General features: G+C 42.3%; 1 protein-coding gene across 5 annotated transcripts in view; it reads left to right on the top strand.

The window, feature by feature from the left end:
* The window catches only part of TRPC4 (transient receptor potential cation channel subfamily C member 4), a 270872-nt gene that overhangs the window by 204679 nt on the left and 50169 nt on the right, over positions 1 to 16024 (top strand). For all 5 annotated transcript variants that reach the window (XM_061639275.1, XM_061639293.1, XM_061639284.1 and 2 more), the window contains exons 6-7: positions 6174 to 6487; positions 8484 to 8679. In XM_061639275.1, the coding sequence (XP_061495259.1) occupies positions 6174 to 6487; positions 8484 to 8679 (510 nt within the window). The remainder of the gene's footprint in view (positions 1 to 6173; positions 6488 to 8483; positions 8680 to 16024) is intronic.

Below are 16024 nucleotides of genomic sequence, written 5' to 3'. Positions count from 1 at the left end.
TCCTTCCACTTCCTGTATTTATCCTGTTTTGTTTTCAGGTCATCTCTAAGCTTTTTGTGAAGCCACATTGGCTTCTTCTGCTGTCTTCCACATTTTCTTCCTTGATGGAATTGTTTGCAACTGAGCCTTTAGAATTTCTTTTTTTAGGAACTCTCACCCATCCTGGCCTCCTTTTCTCGTAAGGGTCACTTGCCACAGGACTTTAATTATCATTGTTCTGAGTTTATTAAAATTGGCTTTCCTGAAGTCCAGGATATGCTTATGGCTATACTTAGGTTTTGCTTCCTTTAAAATCAAGAACTGAAATATAACATGGTCATTTTCCCCAGAGTTCTCATAACTGCCACTTCATCCACTAAGTCATCTTTACTTGTTAGAATCAAGTCAAGGATAGCTGATCCTCTAGTAGGGATGGGGAAGAATATTAAAAATAATCGAACCTGGTACCGGATCCCGACTGAATTCGCTAGTTTGCTATTCCTTTGAAGCAGCACCAATCTCTTGCAGCAGGTTGTGGCTGTAATTGGCATGGATTTTGTGTCTGCGACTACCATTGGCAAAAATAGTTTTTTTTAAAATCCTCCCCCTATTTTATGTATTTTTTTTTTGTAATTAAGATGTTGTGTCAACCACAGGATTCCCACTTGTCCATTATAAAGCAGTTTTAAAAAAAAACGGGAATGCTGTTCAGGAAATTCTTCAGGCATGGGCAAGGACTTGGCTGCAGTTCTGCTGTTGGAAAATCTGACGGGCAGCTTCTGAACGCAGGATAGGCCTTGTGCTGCTCTGAAAGCAACACTGCATCTTTTTTCCCTACAGTGTCCCCTAGATCTAGTGGTTTCATCTGGCTTCTGGAAGAGAGAGGATGAAAGGGGAAACCTAAGGATTACAGAAAAAGGTTTAATGCTAGAATGTGATTCAGAATTCTTGAAACCTCGACTTCCCGGAAGGAGTGCTGGCTGGTGATTGTCTCTGAGTGAGCTCTAACTCAGAGGAAGCTTATTTCAGTTAAAAGCCAGTCAAGAGGAATTTTTGACTGGCGTAAATGTTCTCCAAGATAAAAGGGGAACCGAAGATTATCCACGGAACTCCGTCGAGCTGTAGATTGCTAGATTTGATCAGGAATCCCCCTGAGATAAGAAGGCTTTTCTAGCAGTGGAAGACTGAGTCTGGATTTCCAACAGGCTGTGCTGAAAGTAAGCGAGACGTTGTTTTCTTTCTCTTTTAAAAACGTTTTTAATGAGCTAGCCTCCTTCTGTCTAAATCTTATCAACTAACTTAAATTACTATCATAAAAGAGACTTGTTTACGAATTGGCAACTCAGAAACTTGGGTGAGTCACACTTTTTTCGTACTATACAAAGCTAAGGAAGAAGGGAGTAATTCAAAGAACTTGCTTTATTTTTTATGACAAAAAGCTGGCTTAAAGCTGGAATTACAAAGATTAAACGGATAAGAGGCAACTTATTAGATAAGATGATTTGATTATTTGAAGGAAATATATCTGAGAATATTTTTTTTTATTTTGGATTAATTTTTTTTTGAACGAATCTGCTGTTCGTGTATCTTACTAACTGCTGGATGCTGAGAACTGGATTTGTTTTACATTCCTGAATGTGCTGGAGATAAGAACTGTGTTGGTTAAACAGGCCTGGAATATTAACTTTTTTGTTGCTGGGAGAAAAGAAACTGTTTGCCTCTACATTGGCTAATAATAGAAAAGGTTTTTTTTTCAAGAATGACAACTAGGAAAACAGCCAAAGTTTTGGAGCGAAGAGTTTCAGTTGATACACAGGAAGGGATGGACATGTTCTAGAAAATTATGGAGGGATTTAGTGATTTTAAACAAGAGTTGAAACAAGAGATGAAACAGGACAGACAACAACTTAAAGATGAATTTTGCAATATGAAAAAGGATTTTAAAGATTTACAAGATCATATTAAAACAGAAGTGGGTGAGATTAAAAATAACATTGGGCAATTAACACAGGATGTACAAAATGTTAAAGATAAGGTGCAAACCTTAGAGAATAGAATAGATATTACAAATATGGAATTGGAAAAAAATTTAGACTATATTGCTGTTATGGAACTTAGAGATAAAGAACATTGCTTGAGATTCCGTGCAATTCCTGAGGAAACAGGTGAAGATATCAGAGAGAAAATTGTTAATGTTTTGGCAAAATCCTTCGACAGCAACGAAGATCGGATGGAATTTGAAATAGACAAAGTTTATAGAATTAATTCCAGATATGCAACAATAAAAAAAATCCCAAGAGATGTGCTTGTTTATTTTTTAAAAAAGAGGACCAGAGATATGGTTTTGCAACATCATTTTAACAATGTCTTCAAAATTGATGGTAAAGAAATACAGGTGATGAAGGAAATTCCTGTTAGGCTTCTACGTAAGAGAAAAGATTACGCTTTCTTCACAGAAAAACTTAAACAATGTAAAATTCAGTTTAGATGGGATGTTCCAGAGGGAGTGATTTTTACATTTAGACAACAGAAGTATCGATTAAATACTGTTCAGAATTCTTGAAACCTCTCTACGCCAAAGAAATCCGGTCCAAGACAGGCAATCCTCTGTACTTCCAATCAGCTCGGAATGTTACAGTGAACATTCTCAATGAGGACAGTAAAGTTCTTACACATCTTGTAACGGGGAAGTGCCCAGTGCCTCCTGCCCAACAACAGCCTGGCGCGAGACCTCTTGTGCGGGGCCTCCTGCTCAACAACAACCGATGCTGCCGTCACGTCCTTCTCCTCCTCCTGCTCCAGACAAAGCCTAGGTCCCCAAGCCTGAGCTGCCACAGCCACCCACTAACATAAACCATCGCCACCATCACCAGCAGAAGCCCGGGGAGCAGCAGCTGATGGAGCCCGAGGACATAGACAGGAAGACAACGTTGAAACAGCAAACAGCTTTGCTGTAACAAATGTCTGTCACCCTTCTGCCTCTTGGGAGCTGCCACCCCTGCTAACATCTCCTCCTCTTTCTTGGCGGTGCCAATAATGATAATGTTATTTGTTATGATAATGTTATTTGTTATTTAATTTAATTCTTGTACATTGTATTGCTTTTATTGTATTTTTATTGTATTTTTATACCTGTGTTTATTTTTCTTTGTAAGCTGCCTTGAGGGCCTTTGGCTGAAAGGCGGAGTATAAACAACAACCACAACCACCACCACCACCACCGTGCCTGGATGAGGGCCCCGTGGCCCACAGGACCCCCCGAAGGGCCCCTCATTAGGGTGAGGGAGTAGTGCTCCCCTTCCACAATCTGCGGCAGGGTCCTTGCTGTGGATCACAGGAAGGGAGCTGCCTGCCTGCTTGCTCGCTTGCCAGCCTGCCTATGCCCGCTTGCTCACCCTCCCACCCCCTGCCCACCTGCTTGATCACTTGCCCGGTTGCTCTCCCATCCCCCCACCTGCTCACCTGCCCATTCACTTGCTCACCTGCCCCCACCCAGTCACTCACCTGCCCTCCTGCCCACTTACTCATTCACTCACCTGCCCCCCACCCTACTGCCACCCCTGCTTGCCCATCCACCCTCCCACCCACCCTCCTGCCCCCACTCACCCTCCCACCCTCCCGCTTGCCTGCTCACCCCCATCTGCTTGCCCTCCCACCCCCTGCCTGCTCATTTGCCCTCCCATTTGCCCTCTTACCCCCACCAATTCACATGCCATTCCATCCCCCCTGCCCACTCACTCACATACCATCCTGTGCCTGCCCACTTGGTAGGTAGATAGGTGGAGCATGATGTGAATGCGGGTTCCAGGGCCCAGGGCAGGCTGGTGCCCAAGGGCCCCGGCTTGCCTGGCATCGGCCCTGCTGATATATCAAAATAGGAAAAAATACCACATGGGATGCTGTGATCAATTCATTCATGTAAGTGACCTAAAAATTATGCAACATTTTACCCCGCTGCCAAAAAAACCACATGGGACGCTGTGATCATTCATGGCACCTACCTAAAAACTATGCAATGTTTTTCCTGCACTGGAAAACTATGTGGAATGCTGTCATTTACATAAGTATCTATGAGAATAATTACCTAATTTTTGCAAAACACCCCCAAAAATTCCCTGCAGATCTAATCGCTGAAAAATGCGAGCAGCAGATTGAATCGGCAAGGGCCAGAGAAAGCGGAAGCAAAAAACAAGGACGGACTGGTAAAGAAATGATGGACTATCTAACTGCATGCAGATTAGCACCATGCAGTGAACCCCATCCCTATCCTTTAGTGCCTTCCTCCACTTTCTGTAAGGGAAAGTTATCAGCAACGCAAGTCAGGAATTTCTTGGAGAGCCATGTTTGGCAGAATTTGTTTCCCAACAAATATTGGTCTAATTGACGTCCCCCATTACTACTACAACATGCCTGCTTGAAACATTGGCAATTTGCTTGTCAAAAGTTTCATCCTCGTCTCCTTGATTGGGTAGTTGGCTGAAGACTCCAACCACCATGTTCCTTTTATTGCTTGCTCCATTTATTTTAATTCAGATGCTCTTGATGGGGGCTACCAAGCTCTTCCTCCTGTACTTCTGGTGCAGCGATATCTATATTTAACATTTAATGAGACTTCATCTCCCTTTCTCTTCCTTATATCCTTCAATTGCTGTATTCCAGTCATGGGAAACATCCCATCAAGTTTCAGTTATACCTATCAAGTTGTATTTAGCCTCCTCTATTAAGGGTTGAAGTTCATCCTGTTTGTTTCCCATACTCTGGGCATTTGTATATAGACACTGAAGTCCATGAGATTTATGATGTGGCTTCCTTTCTACATTGTTATGAAGACTATTTATTATTGGACCTCATTGGAGCTGTTCTCTCAGTTCCTGTTTCTGTGCATAAGCCTTCGTCAATCATTACTTTCAAGTTTATGTCTCCCTCCCCCTTAGGATTCAGTTTAAAGCTCTCCTGATGAAGTTCTTCATGCAGTGGCCAAACACTTTCTTCCCAGTCCTTGTGAGGTATAACCCATCACTTGCCAGCAGTCCATCTTCCAGGAAGTGTAGCCCATGGTCCCAGAGTTCAAATATCTTGAGTTGGCATCACCAGTCATTCACCTGGAGTATTTTTCTTTCCTTTTATACTCCTCTTCTAAGCACTGGAAGGATGGATGAGAAAACTACCCCAATTACTTGGAGCCCAAGTAATATCTGGATTTATATGCTAATGTAAGCACGATGAATGGGGTTGGAAGCACACAGGCAATCAGTACAGACCTTTAAGAATTGGTGCAATATGTACCCAGACAACAGCGTCTGGTGGCACCCTAGCTGGTGTATTCTGCAACAGCTGCAGCTTCTAAACTGTCTTCAAGAGAAGCCCTACACAGAATGTGTTACAGTAACCCCATCTGGATGTTACCAGAGCATGGATTAATGTGGTCAACCTATCTTGGTCTAGGAAGTGCCATAGCTGGCAAAACCAGACAAGGCCAGAAATAGGCAATCCTAGTCACTAAAAGCCTCTTGAGTACCAAGTGACACAATTGGATCAGGGAGCATCCCTACATACATGAACTCTCCAGGAGAGAGAAACGCATCCAGACCAGGTCATTTGCTCAGTTCCCAAAGTCTGCAACACACAGTACCTCCATCTTGACTGGATTCAATTTCAGTTTATGGGATTCTGTAAAATCCAGGCCATTTGTGGAGATGAATGTACCATATGTACCAATGAAGCTCTATTCTGAATCTCAAGCTCTTTTTCTGATGTCAGTGGTCCAGGTGACTAGTTAGAAATGTATTTAGAGACTGCTCTCTCCTCCTCAATGATTGTGTAGTTACATGTCAGAAAGAGCTAGCCAGTTCTGGCCAGTTAGCTTTTGTATAACAGGGATAATTAAAGGATGTGTATTCAGAAACAAAACACTCAATATCTATCAGTGGGGACTTGCAGGGGAGTGGTCTGATCACAGTTTCGGGGTGCGGCACTTTTGGTCTGTTCAGAATATAGGGTTTGACATAAATTACTCTCAAAGGACTATGAAGCAGCAAATGAAAGGAGACATATCAAACAATTGCTTAGTCAAGGATGGTCTTGGAAGAGTAGGGTCTTGCTAAAATAAAAATAAAAATGATTGCAAGATACAATGGATTTTGTTCTGTTGGGGAAAAAAACTTGTTAATTTTACTTCCCTCTGTTGTTTTCAGTACAGTGGACTGCTCCCAAGACAGAGCTGGGATATGTGGCACCCAACACTGGTGGCTGAGGCACTGTTTGCTATTGCAAACATTTTTAGTTCTCTGCGCCTGATCTCATTATTCACTGCAAATTCTCATCTGGGACCACTGCAGATCTCTCTTGGAAGAATGTTACTGGACATTTTAAAGTTTCTTTTCATCTACTGTCTTGTGCTTCTAGCTTTTGCAAATGGACTTAACCAACTATATTTCTATTATGAAACAAACGAAGCCAATCGCTGCAAAGGGATTCGGTGTGAAAATCAAAATAATGCATTTTCAACGTGAGTTAGCATTTCCTACTTTTAATAGCTTACCATACTGTTTTTGTATTACACAGTATTCTATATTGATTTGTTGCTAGAGAGTTGTCGAGGCAACTGAATTCATTTTAAGGGAGGAATTTTAATTCACTGCATACAAGAAGACAACAAAAGGTTTGGCCATAATAATGATTTGACAATAATAATATGAGCTGAACTACCTCAGAACTATCTGGAGGTTAAGATTATATAAATCATTGTCTGGATTATCGCTCTACAAACAGCCTTCCCCAGCCTGGTGTCCTCCAGATGTTGCAGAACATCAGCCCAGCCAGCATGACCAATGCTGGGAGTTGTCGTCTGCAACACCTGAGGGGCACCAGATAGGGGAAGGCTATTTTAAAATGTCATGAAACATTGTGTAGATGATGAATTAGGCTACCTTTGGACACAATGATGTTGCAGAAGAAACAGAGTACACGTTTTCTGTTCCTGAGATTGCTGCTGCTCAGCCACTATTCATTCAATTGGTAGAGGATAGAAGAGATTTAAGTGTGCTTTCTAGAACTAAATTGGACTTCTGAGCACAACCTATGTGGCGGGCAAATTGGGGGCAAATTTCAGGGACTGGGGAGAATATGCCCCTAGCAGTATCGGAGGTCTTCTTGGCAAGTGCCAGTCAGTGGCCACCATTTTCCTCCCCTAACACCTTGCACAGTGCTGTTTCATGACATCGTGTTACCCGGGGGGAGGAAACATGGTAGTTGCCTGCTAAAAGCAGAGTCCTCTATAGTTTTTCCTTGGTGTGATTCTGGGTCATGACATAGAGTGCCCTGGGCAGAGGGGGAAATGACAGCCACAGGAAGGCGTGTTGCTGCTGCCACCAAAAAAGAAAAGAAAGGTGCCCTCAAACCTTTTCACCTCCCCCCAAAAAACTGAGCCAAAAGTGTCCAAGTGAGAACTTCTAGCTCAGTATTACATAGCTAAAAATAGGCATTGTAGGATTGTTGTGAGAAATATAGTGCTATATTTGTGGAGTCATACTTAAGGACCCAATTGTGGAAAGGACCAATATTCCAACATCAGTTCCAACACTTTTAGTGATGAAATGTGATAGAACTAGGCACTATGATAAAGTGGAGCTGTCACCAAAAGTGGTAGCATTGTGTTAAGTTCTTCTCCTCTGTAGCACGTAACAAAACGTATGTCATATTCAGATGTCTTACCACCCTGCAGTATGCCATATGTCAGCAGCATAATTGGCCACAGTAGCATGATGATATCAGCATATAGGCAAGGAGGGGAAGAACTTTGCTTGGGGTATTTTTCCTTTTTGGTGGCAGCTCAGTGTTTATTTGTAACATCTAGTTCCACCTTAATTAGAACACTTAATTGTAAGTCCCTTTTCAGTACCCAATGTAATAGCATGGAAAAGCTACCCAGCCCTTCACCATCTGTCCCATAAGACTGTTTAATTCCCTTGTGGCAGCTTTTCCATTGATGCCAATATGCCCTTAGGATGCCATAACAGGGGCTATAGATGACTGTGCCATTGTCATCATTTCATTTTCATTTCATTTATTTCATTTTTAAACCGCCCATAGCGAATAGCTCTCTGGGCGGTGAACAAAACAAGATAAAATACAATATTACAATAAAATTACAATAAAATCAGCAACAAGTTAAACGAAAAAAAAATTAAATTAAATCATCCTTCTTCCCTACTTGCCTCCGGTCCCTTCCCCTCCCATCCAAAAACCCTTTACACTCCAGTGAGGTTTTTGCAAGGGGATGAGATTTCTCCATGCACTAATCAATGCTGGAATCTCAGGGAACACAGTCTAGAGCTAGCTATAACGTAACTATATTTAAATGCCTGATTTGCTGTTTTACGTTTAAAATTTAAAACAAATAATAAATCTCTGTTTTCTTTGAAACTTTGTCTGGGAATGTAGGTGACCCAGACAAATACCTGGAATGCAGCTGAGAGTAACAATGGTCTTTTTCTTTTTTCCAGTTTATTTGAAACCCTCCAGTCACTGTTTTGGTCTGTCTTTGGGCTCATCAACCTGTACGTGACCAATGTTAAAGCACGACATGAATTTACTGAGTTTGTTGGGGCCACCATGTTTGGTACCTACAACGTCATCTCTCTGGTTGTCCTGCTCAACATGTTGATAGCTATGATGAACAACTCCTACCAGCTCATTGCTGTCAGTTCCTGGGTTTGCTTCTTATTTATTTTGAAAGTCATTTCTGTCAATTGACCAAAATTTCAGCTTTTTGAAAACAATTGGCAGTATTCAAGTGCAAGGATTAGCAATGGCAAAATGGGACTTCCCCACTCTCCTCCCCCCATGCACCCCCTCAATCTGTTGTGGGGGCTCCCCCAACTCTTATTACTTAGTTGAATACCACCCAATAAGTCCTGAACGCTTATGTATGCTTACAAAAATAGATTCTTTTGGATGTGGAGCTGGAAGGTCCTGTCATGGTGGCTCCACCAGGCATTCTTTGTGTTTTATACCCCTTCTTTGCCATTTTGAGGACTTTAGTCAAAAAGCGGGATAGAAATGTACTAAATAATAACAACATGTTCTAGACTCCAAAGGGGCAGAAATCAGCTACCTGAATATTCCAGCAGGACTAAATTTTCATCAGGTACAGAATTAAACAATCACACACCATTTGGCATGCAGCACCCAGCATTCAATATTTTAGTCAATGGTCAACCCTGATTGACATATAAAGGATCTACTTTTCTAAGCAAATAAGCTGAGATTTCCAGTGTTGCCAAATTATGCCAGTGTGTTACTGCGTTAGGGCAGAATCCAACTTGTATTTGCTCTGGAATGGGGGGAGTTGGATATGGCAGACCCCCAGCTGAGCCAGCAGGTTCCTGGTGCTGCTGGGCTCTGCCGGCAGAAGCCCCTTCATCCCGGCTGAGCTGCAGCACTGCCAGGACCCTGCTGACTCAGCTGGGGGTGCTCCAGGGATGGCGAGCCCGGCAGATGGAGAAATAGGAACTAATTTGGTTGGTCCTATTTCTTAGCAGAGTTGTAAAAATACAAGCAGCAGAATGAGAATATAAACCAGCCCCATCTTTCTCTATATAAATAACAAGAGACACAATCCTTTAGGTAAAAGAAAAGAATGTTTACTCACAAATTCTGCATATGTTCAGAAACAGGTTCTAGCTTAGATAAAAAAAAAATAGTCTCAGTCCATCTTAGTCTTTGGTATGGATGCTCTCAGAGAGAGCATCTGTGCCATGCGGCCTCTCTCAATAGTGGATAGATCAGCAAAGGAGAATATTCAAAAATCCCCCAGGACAAAGGAGGAGGAAGTCAGGTAACTAAACCCCAGCCATTAGGAAGTTACATCATGGTAAACAGGTACATGGGATATTCCCCAAATATCCCTTAAAGTGACCATGCAATATTTGTTTACTCCAACACTCCTCCTCAAATTTGCATGCATTAATTTAACAAGCCCATTTTGACACGAAGTCTCTGGAAACAGTCTCTTGGTAATGGCTTTGTCAAGATGTCATCTGTCATCTCTGCAGTTGGACTGTAGTTCATCTTGATGAATCCTTTCTCTGTCAACTCACATACAATATGGTATTTTATAGCTATATGTTTAGTACGTGGAGTGATTCTCTCAGTCTGAGAAAGTCTAATACAACTTTGGTTGTCTTCCATCATCTGGATAGGTCTGTGCACCCTTATTCCAAGGTCCTTTAGTAGTTTGTTGAGCCAAATGGCTTCTTTGCAGGCTTCTGCAGCAGCTAGATACTCAGATTCTGTGGAAGAAAATGCTATTATGTCTTGCTTGTGACTAGCCCAGGAGATAGGTCCATCTCCATACATAAACAGAAAGCCACTAGTTGACTTGGAGTCTGAGCTATCTCCAGCCCAGTCAGCATCAATGTAACACACAAGCTTTGGATCACTATTAGCTGGCAATTTCAGCTTAAAGTCCATAGTCCCTTTCAAGTATCTAGCCACCCTTTTGACAGCAATCCAGTCCTTTTGTGTGGGTGTGCTAGTTTTCCTACATAGGATCCCTACTGCACTTGCTATGTCAGGTCTGGTGTTTGTAGTCAAGTACAAAAGCTTCCCTATTGCTGTTCTGTACTTCTTATTATTTGGTAAGGGTTCACCTACATCATTGTCTTTGAGAAAGTCTGTTGCCATAGGCGTTGCTATAGGACAGGCATCCTTGAGTTCTAGAGTCTCTAAAAGATAAACAATCTTTTGTTTTTGGTTGAGTAGGTAGGAGCCATCTGCTTCCCTTTCAATCTGGATGCCTAGGTAGTATGTTGCAGTGCCTAGCTCTTTGATTTCAACTTCCTTGTTCAAATGATGTACTTCTCTGTAGTCTTGATCTCTTTGAGTCGCCACAGTCAAGTCATCGACATAAATCAGAATATATGTCAAATGTCCATCTTTGCTTCTGGTGTACAGGCATTGGTCTACATCACCTTGCTTGAAGCCTAGCTCCTTGAGCATTTTATCCAGTTTCTCGTTCCAGGCCCTTGCAGCTTGCTTGAGTCCGTACAGGCCCTTTTTAACCCTGCATACAAGATGTGCTTGCTTCTGGTTCACGAAACCTGGAGGTTGTTGCATGTACAACTCCTCTGTTATTTCTCCATGTAGAAAGGCAGTCTTGACATCGAGGTGTCTGACGTGCATCTGTTTGGAGGCTGCCACACTTAGTAACATTCTTATTGTGCTGTGTCAGACAACAGGAGCAAAAGTAGCATCATAGTCCTCTCCATATTTCTATAGGAAACCTTTGGCAACTAGTCTTGCCTTGTAGCGTTCAATTTCTCCTCCTGCATCTTGCTTCACCTTGAACACCCATCTGCATCCTATGGCTTTCTTGCCTGGTGGAAGTTCTGTCAAGGTCCAAGTCTTATTCTTGTGCAGTGCATGCATCTCCTCCTGAGCGGCTTTTCTCCACTGAGCGCCCTCAGATGCTGGCATCTGCTTGATCTCCTCCCAAGTCAATGGTTCTCTGGGTAGCACTGACCTTGCGAGGTAGGACAGGCATAGAGGTGGTACACCTTTATTGGTTCGCGATGAGGATCTGGGAGCTTGTTCTGGGATCTGGTTTGGCTCTGCAGCATTTTCCAGTCCGGTCATCTCATCATTCTCATCTGTGTCTGTACCTCTCTCAGCCTCATCATCACTTTCTGCAATCTCTGCCTCTTCCTCTTGTTTAAGGATTGGATCAGGTTGTGCAGATATTTGTGATGTCACTGGTATTTCATATGTAAGTACTGGCATATCTATGAGAGATTGGACATGGTGTCCTTGCTCTTCTGAGAAATCTAGCACAGTCCCTCTTTTGTCAGCTCTGCTTCGTTCATCAAAGTAGACAACGTGCTGACTTCACCTGTCTTTAGGTTCATAACTCTGTAGCCTTTGCTACCAGGAGCATATCCTATCAAAATTGTCTGTTCTGTTCTAGCATCTAGCTTCTGCCTCTTTTGTTTTGCTATGTAGGCAAAAGCAATGCCAAACACTCTGATATGTGCCAGGTTTGGAATCCTGCCATGCCACAATTGGAATGGTGTGAGTGTGGTGCCCTTGGTTAGCAATCTGTTCTAGATATACGTTGCAGCCACGATCGCGTCACCCCACAGCCTTTTGGGTAGATCAGCATCAGCAAGCATGCATTTTGTCATTTCCAGAAGAGATCTAAGTCTCCTTTCAGAAATCCCATTCTGCTCTGGAGTATGACTGACAGTCCTCCTGTGCAAAATGCCTTGTTCCTCCAGGAAACTTTGTGTTTGGTGCGATATAAACTCACCACCGTTGTCACTTTGTAGAGCTTTCGGCTTCCTTTCAAATTTTGTGCTCACCATGGTGATGTATTTCTTCAGCATCTCATGCGTTTGACTCTTGTCCTTCAATAAGTAAGTCACACAGTACCTTGAAAAATCATCCACAAAAATTAGAACATTTCTATTCTGCCCAAGTGAGGGTACATTAAATGGTCCACAGAGGTCACTGTGTATGAGATCTAGCACCTTGGTGCTTCTCTTTTCAGTCCTTGGTGGAAATGAGGGCCTAACACCCTTTTCCTTAATGCTTGCTTTATCATGGTTCTGTTGGTTTACCTTGATTCCTGTGGCAAGGTTCTGTTTTCGTAGTTGTAGGATCGCCTTTGGATCACGGTGTCCCAGTCGCCTGTGCCAAAGTTCTAGGCTGGTCTCTTCCTTGTCCACCATGGCTGTGTTTGCTTGTTCAGCTGTAAGACTCAGTTCATAAACACCATCATTTTCATAAGCTAGTGCAAGCAATTCTTCATCTTTGGTCACTGTACACTTTCCATCCTGGAAATGTATTGCAAATCCTTTCTTGTCTAAAGCTAAGATGCTCAGCATATTGCAATTTAAGTCTGGGACATATAAAACATGATCTGCCACATTTACTATGGTTTGATCAGGTACCTTGCACCTTAGAGCAATGGATCCAGATCCATTAATGTTCATATATTGACCATTGGCAGTCTGGATTCTTCAGTATCACTGTTTATTTCATCAAATAAATCTTCATTATAACAACTGTGGTTTGTACATCCACTGTCTAAAATCCAATTGTTTTATTTTTGCTTATAATTATTAGCAACAAGACTCTTATGAGTTAAAAGGAAATTTCTTCCTTTGCTTTCTTTGGATTCCTCTCTGCGAGGTCCATGCTTGTGCTTTGAGAAAGCATGCTCCCTTTGTTCTCTTTGTTTAAAATTGGGAGAGCTGCCATTGGCTGTTGAACCTTTGGGTGAGTCACAGTCCCTAGCCAGATGACCGCGCCTCCCACATGAAAAACAGCATTGTGATTGGCTCTTGGGAGGGGCTTTTCCCTTCCCTTCATGTCTGCTAGCCGTGTAATTTGATCCATTATTTGAGTCTCCTTGAATCGCACATTCCTCCCTTAGTTTCGCAAGAGCTTGTTCAAACAGGATCCCAGGATCATGGTTTAAAAGGGAAATAAAAGGATCAAATCTCTTTCCAAGAGATCCCAAAAGAAAACCCAAGTTCTGTTGGTGGTTAAAATCAAGCCCAGCCAATTTCAATTTGTTAAAAATAAGCAACAAGGAAGTGATATGTTTTTCACAATTTTCCTTTGTGTGCAATTTTAAATTCACTATCTCTTTAATCAACATGGTTTAGCATCTAAAGCTTTGAAATCCAAAAGCTGTTTGAAGCTTGTCCAGCATCTCCGAAGCACTTTTACAATCACTTATATAAACAAGCTGTTCATTCCCCAGAGAATCAAATATTATAGCTTTTGCAAGAGAATCTTTGTCCTGCCAACGCTTATTTGTTCAGGATCTTCCTCTCCTGGTTTAGGATTTTCAATACAGCAAATAACTTTCTCTGCTGCTAAAATAATCATGATTCTACTCTTCCACTGGTCAAAATTATTAGCAGATAGTTCAGGCATTCTCCTTGAAAAGCCTCTATTGGCTTGCTGATACATGCTTCCTGGTCTGAGAAGAGCTTTGTTATGCAAAAATAACTCAAGGAAGTAACAGCAGCAAAAATAGTCTCTTTTAAAGTCGGTGCTTGGTACAGAGCAAAGGGGGAAACAAAACACTCAAAAATACTTAAAATAAAACCCAAAAAATCTGGTTTAATTCTCAACTATTTCTGGGCAACATAACCTGTTCGGTGTTATAAAAATACACACAGAAATAGGAACTAATTTGGTTGGTCCTATTTCTTAGCAGAGTTGTAAAAATACAAGCAGCAGAATGAGCATATAAACCAGCCCCATCTTTCTCTATATAAATAACAAGAGACACAATCCTTTAGGTAAAAGAAAAGAATGTTTACTCACAAATTCTGCATATGTTCAGAAACATAGGTTCTAGCTTAGATGAAAGAAAAATAGTCTCAGTCCATCTTAGTCTTTGGTATGGATGCTCTCAGAGAGAGCATCTGTGCCATGTGGCCTCTCTCAATGGTGGATAGATCAGCAATAGAGAATATTCAAAAAGTCCCCCAGGACAAAGGAGGAGGAAGTCAGGTAACTAAACCCCAGCCATTAGGAAGTTACATCATGGTAAACAGGTACATGGGATATTCCCCAAATATCCCTTAAAGTGACCATGCAATATTTGTTTACTCCAACAGTGGAAGCTGGTGGAAGGCCTGAAAATGGGGTGTTCTAGGGGTGTGGCAGAGGAGGAGCCAGGGGGAGTTATGCATCATCCTCGTCATATTTGGAGTGCTGCCATAGGTCCTGATAATGTCCATAATGGTCAATGGGGAGTACTTCTTACCCGGTAGGGGTATTTGCAGGAGCCAGCTTTTGCTTTTCCAGCCCCCACACGACTCCCCACTGAGCTAGCATTCAGCTGGCCTGGTGGCTCCCAAACAGGGAATGGATGCCACAGAGCTTTCTGCTGGCTCCTCCACCGCCACCCCCCTCCCGCCATCTTCCCATGATTTGGATTGCTCTGCCCAGCTGCAATCTAATACATATCTACTCAGAAGTAAGTTCCATTGGGTTCAATGGGACTTACTCCCTGTTAAGCGTGTATTAGATTGCAGCCTTACTCTTTCTAGCCAGTCATCTTCTCAGCCCCAACGTCTCTTCTCTACATTTGATTTTCTTCTAGATCCTCCCCAGCGTTACTTCCCTTCATCAATTTATCTTAAAACTTCTGCCCTTTATTATACTGACTGGTTCTTTCTGAGTTTCTCTTCTTCTCCTTCTCAACTCTCCTTTTCCTCATTTGTTCTTTCTCCTTTTCCTTCATTCTTCTCCATACCATCCACTGAGTTTGCTTTACTTCTCATACATTGAACACACCTTCCTGCCCACTCAATCCTACTTCCTTTTTTACTTTTAATTGCTGTGTCCATATGTATTTATATATTTAAAGCATTTCTACCCTGCTCTTCAGCTGAGAAGGCTCCACATATAATTTTTTTTTCCAAAACAAAAAATTCTCTGCCCTCAGGCTTACAATCTATTTCTCCCTGTCTGAGAACCAAAGTAAATTTTAAGTGGTAGATCCATGATTTGATCTCCTCACATAAGTTTACTTCTCCTAAACCAGTAACAGAGGGGCTTGATTTGGGTTGGGTCTAGATCTTGAGGAGAACTATTGCTTTCCCTCTGCAACATTGCCTTGATCCACATTGGGTTCTAGTTCTAGAATGGGTGCAGTGGAAAGCAGCAGGCCAGTTCAGAAAGATTTCTGCCCCTGCCAGAAGCCATGGCTCTTGCCCTGATGGAGAGGGACCCTTTCCCTAATAGCTGTTTTCCCACTGTTGCATTCTACTAAAACCCAGTTTGCATAAGTTGCTATTGATCAGAGGTTCTGCTAAATTCTGCCCCCAGCTGAATTCAGAGATGGATTTGGAGTCTTTCACATGAAGCCAGGGTGGCGGTGGGGAGCAGAAAAATAAGGAGTCCCTATCAATATTCTGCACTCAGGTCTGCCAGAGCAACCTCTAAACAGCACCCAGTCTGGAATCAGCACTATTTTGTAGTCCTAAGATTGCATCAGCTGTAAGTGATCTCTAAGGAGTTG

Source organism: Rhineura floridana, chromosome 1, assembly GCF_030035675.1.
Source record: "Rhineura floridana isolate rRhiFlo1 chromosome 1, rRhiFlo1.hap2, whole genome shotgun sequence".
NCBI lineage: Eukaryota > Metazoa > Chordata > Lepidosauria > Squamata > Rhineuridae > Rhineura > Rhineura floridana.
Note: the sequence above shows the minus strand (reverse complement) of the source record. Positions and strands in the feature narration are given on the sequence as shown.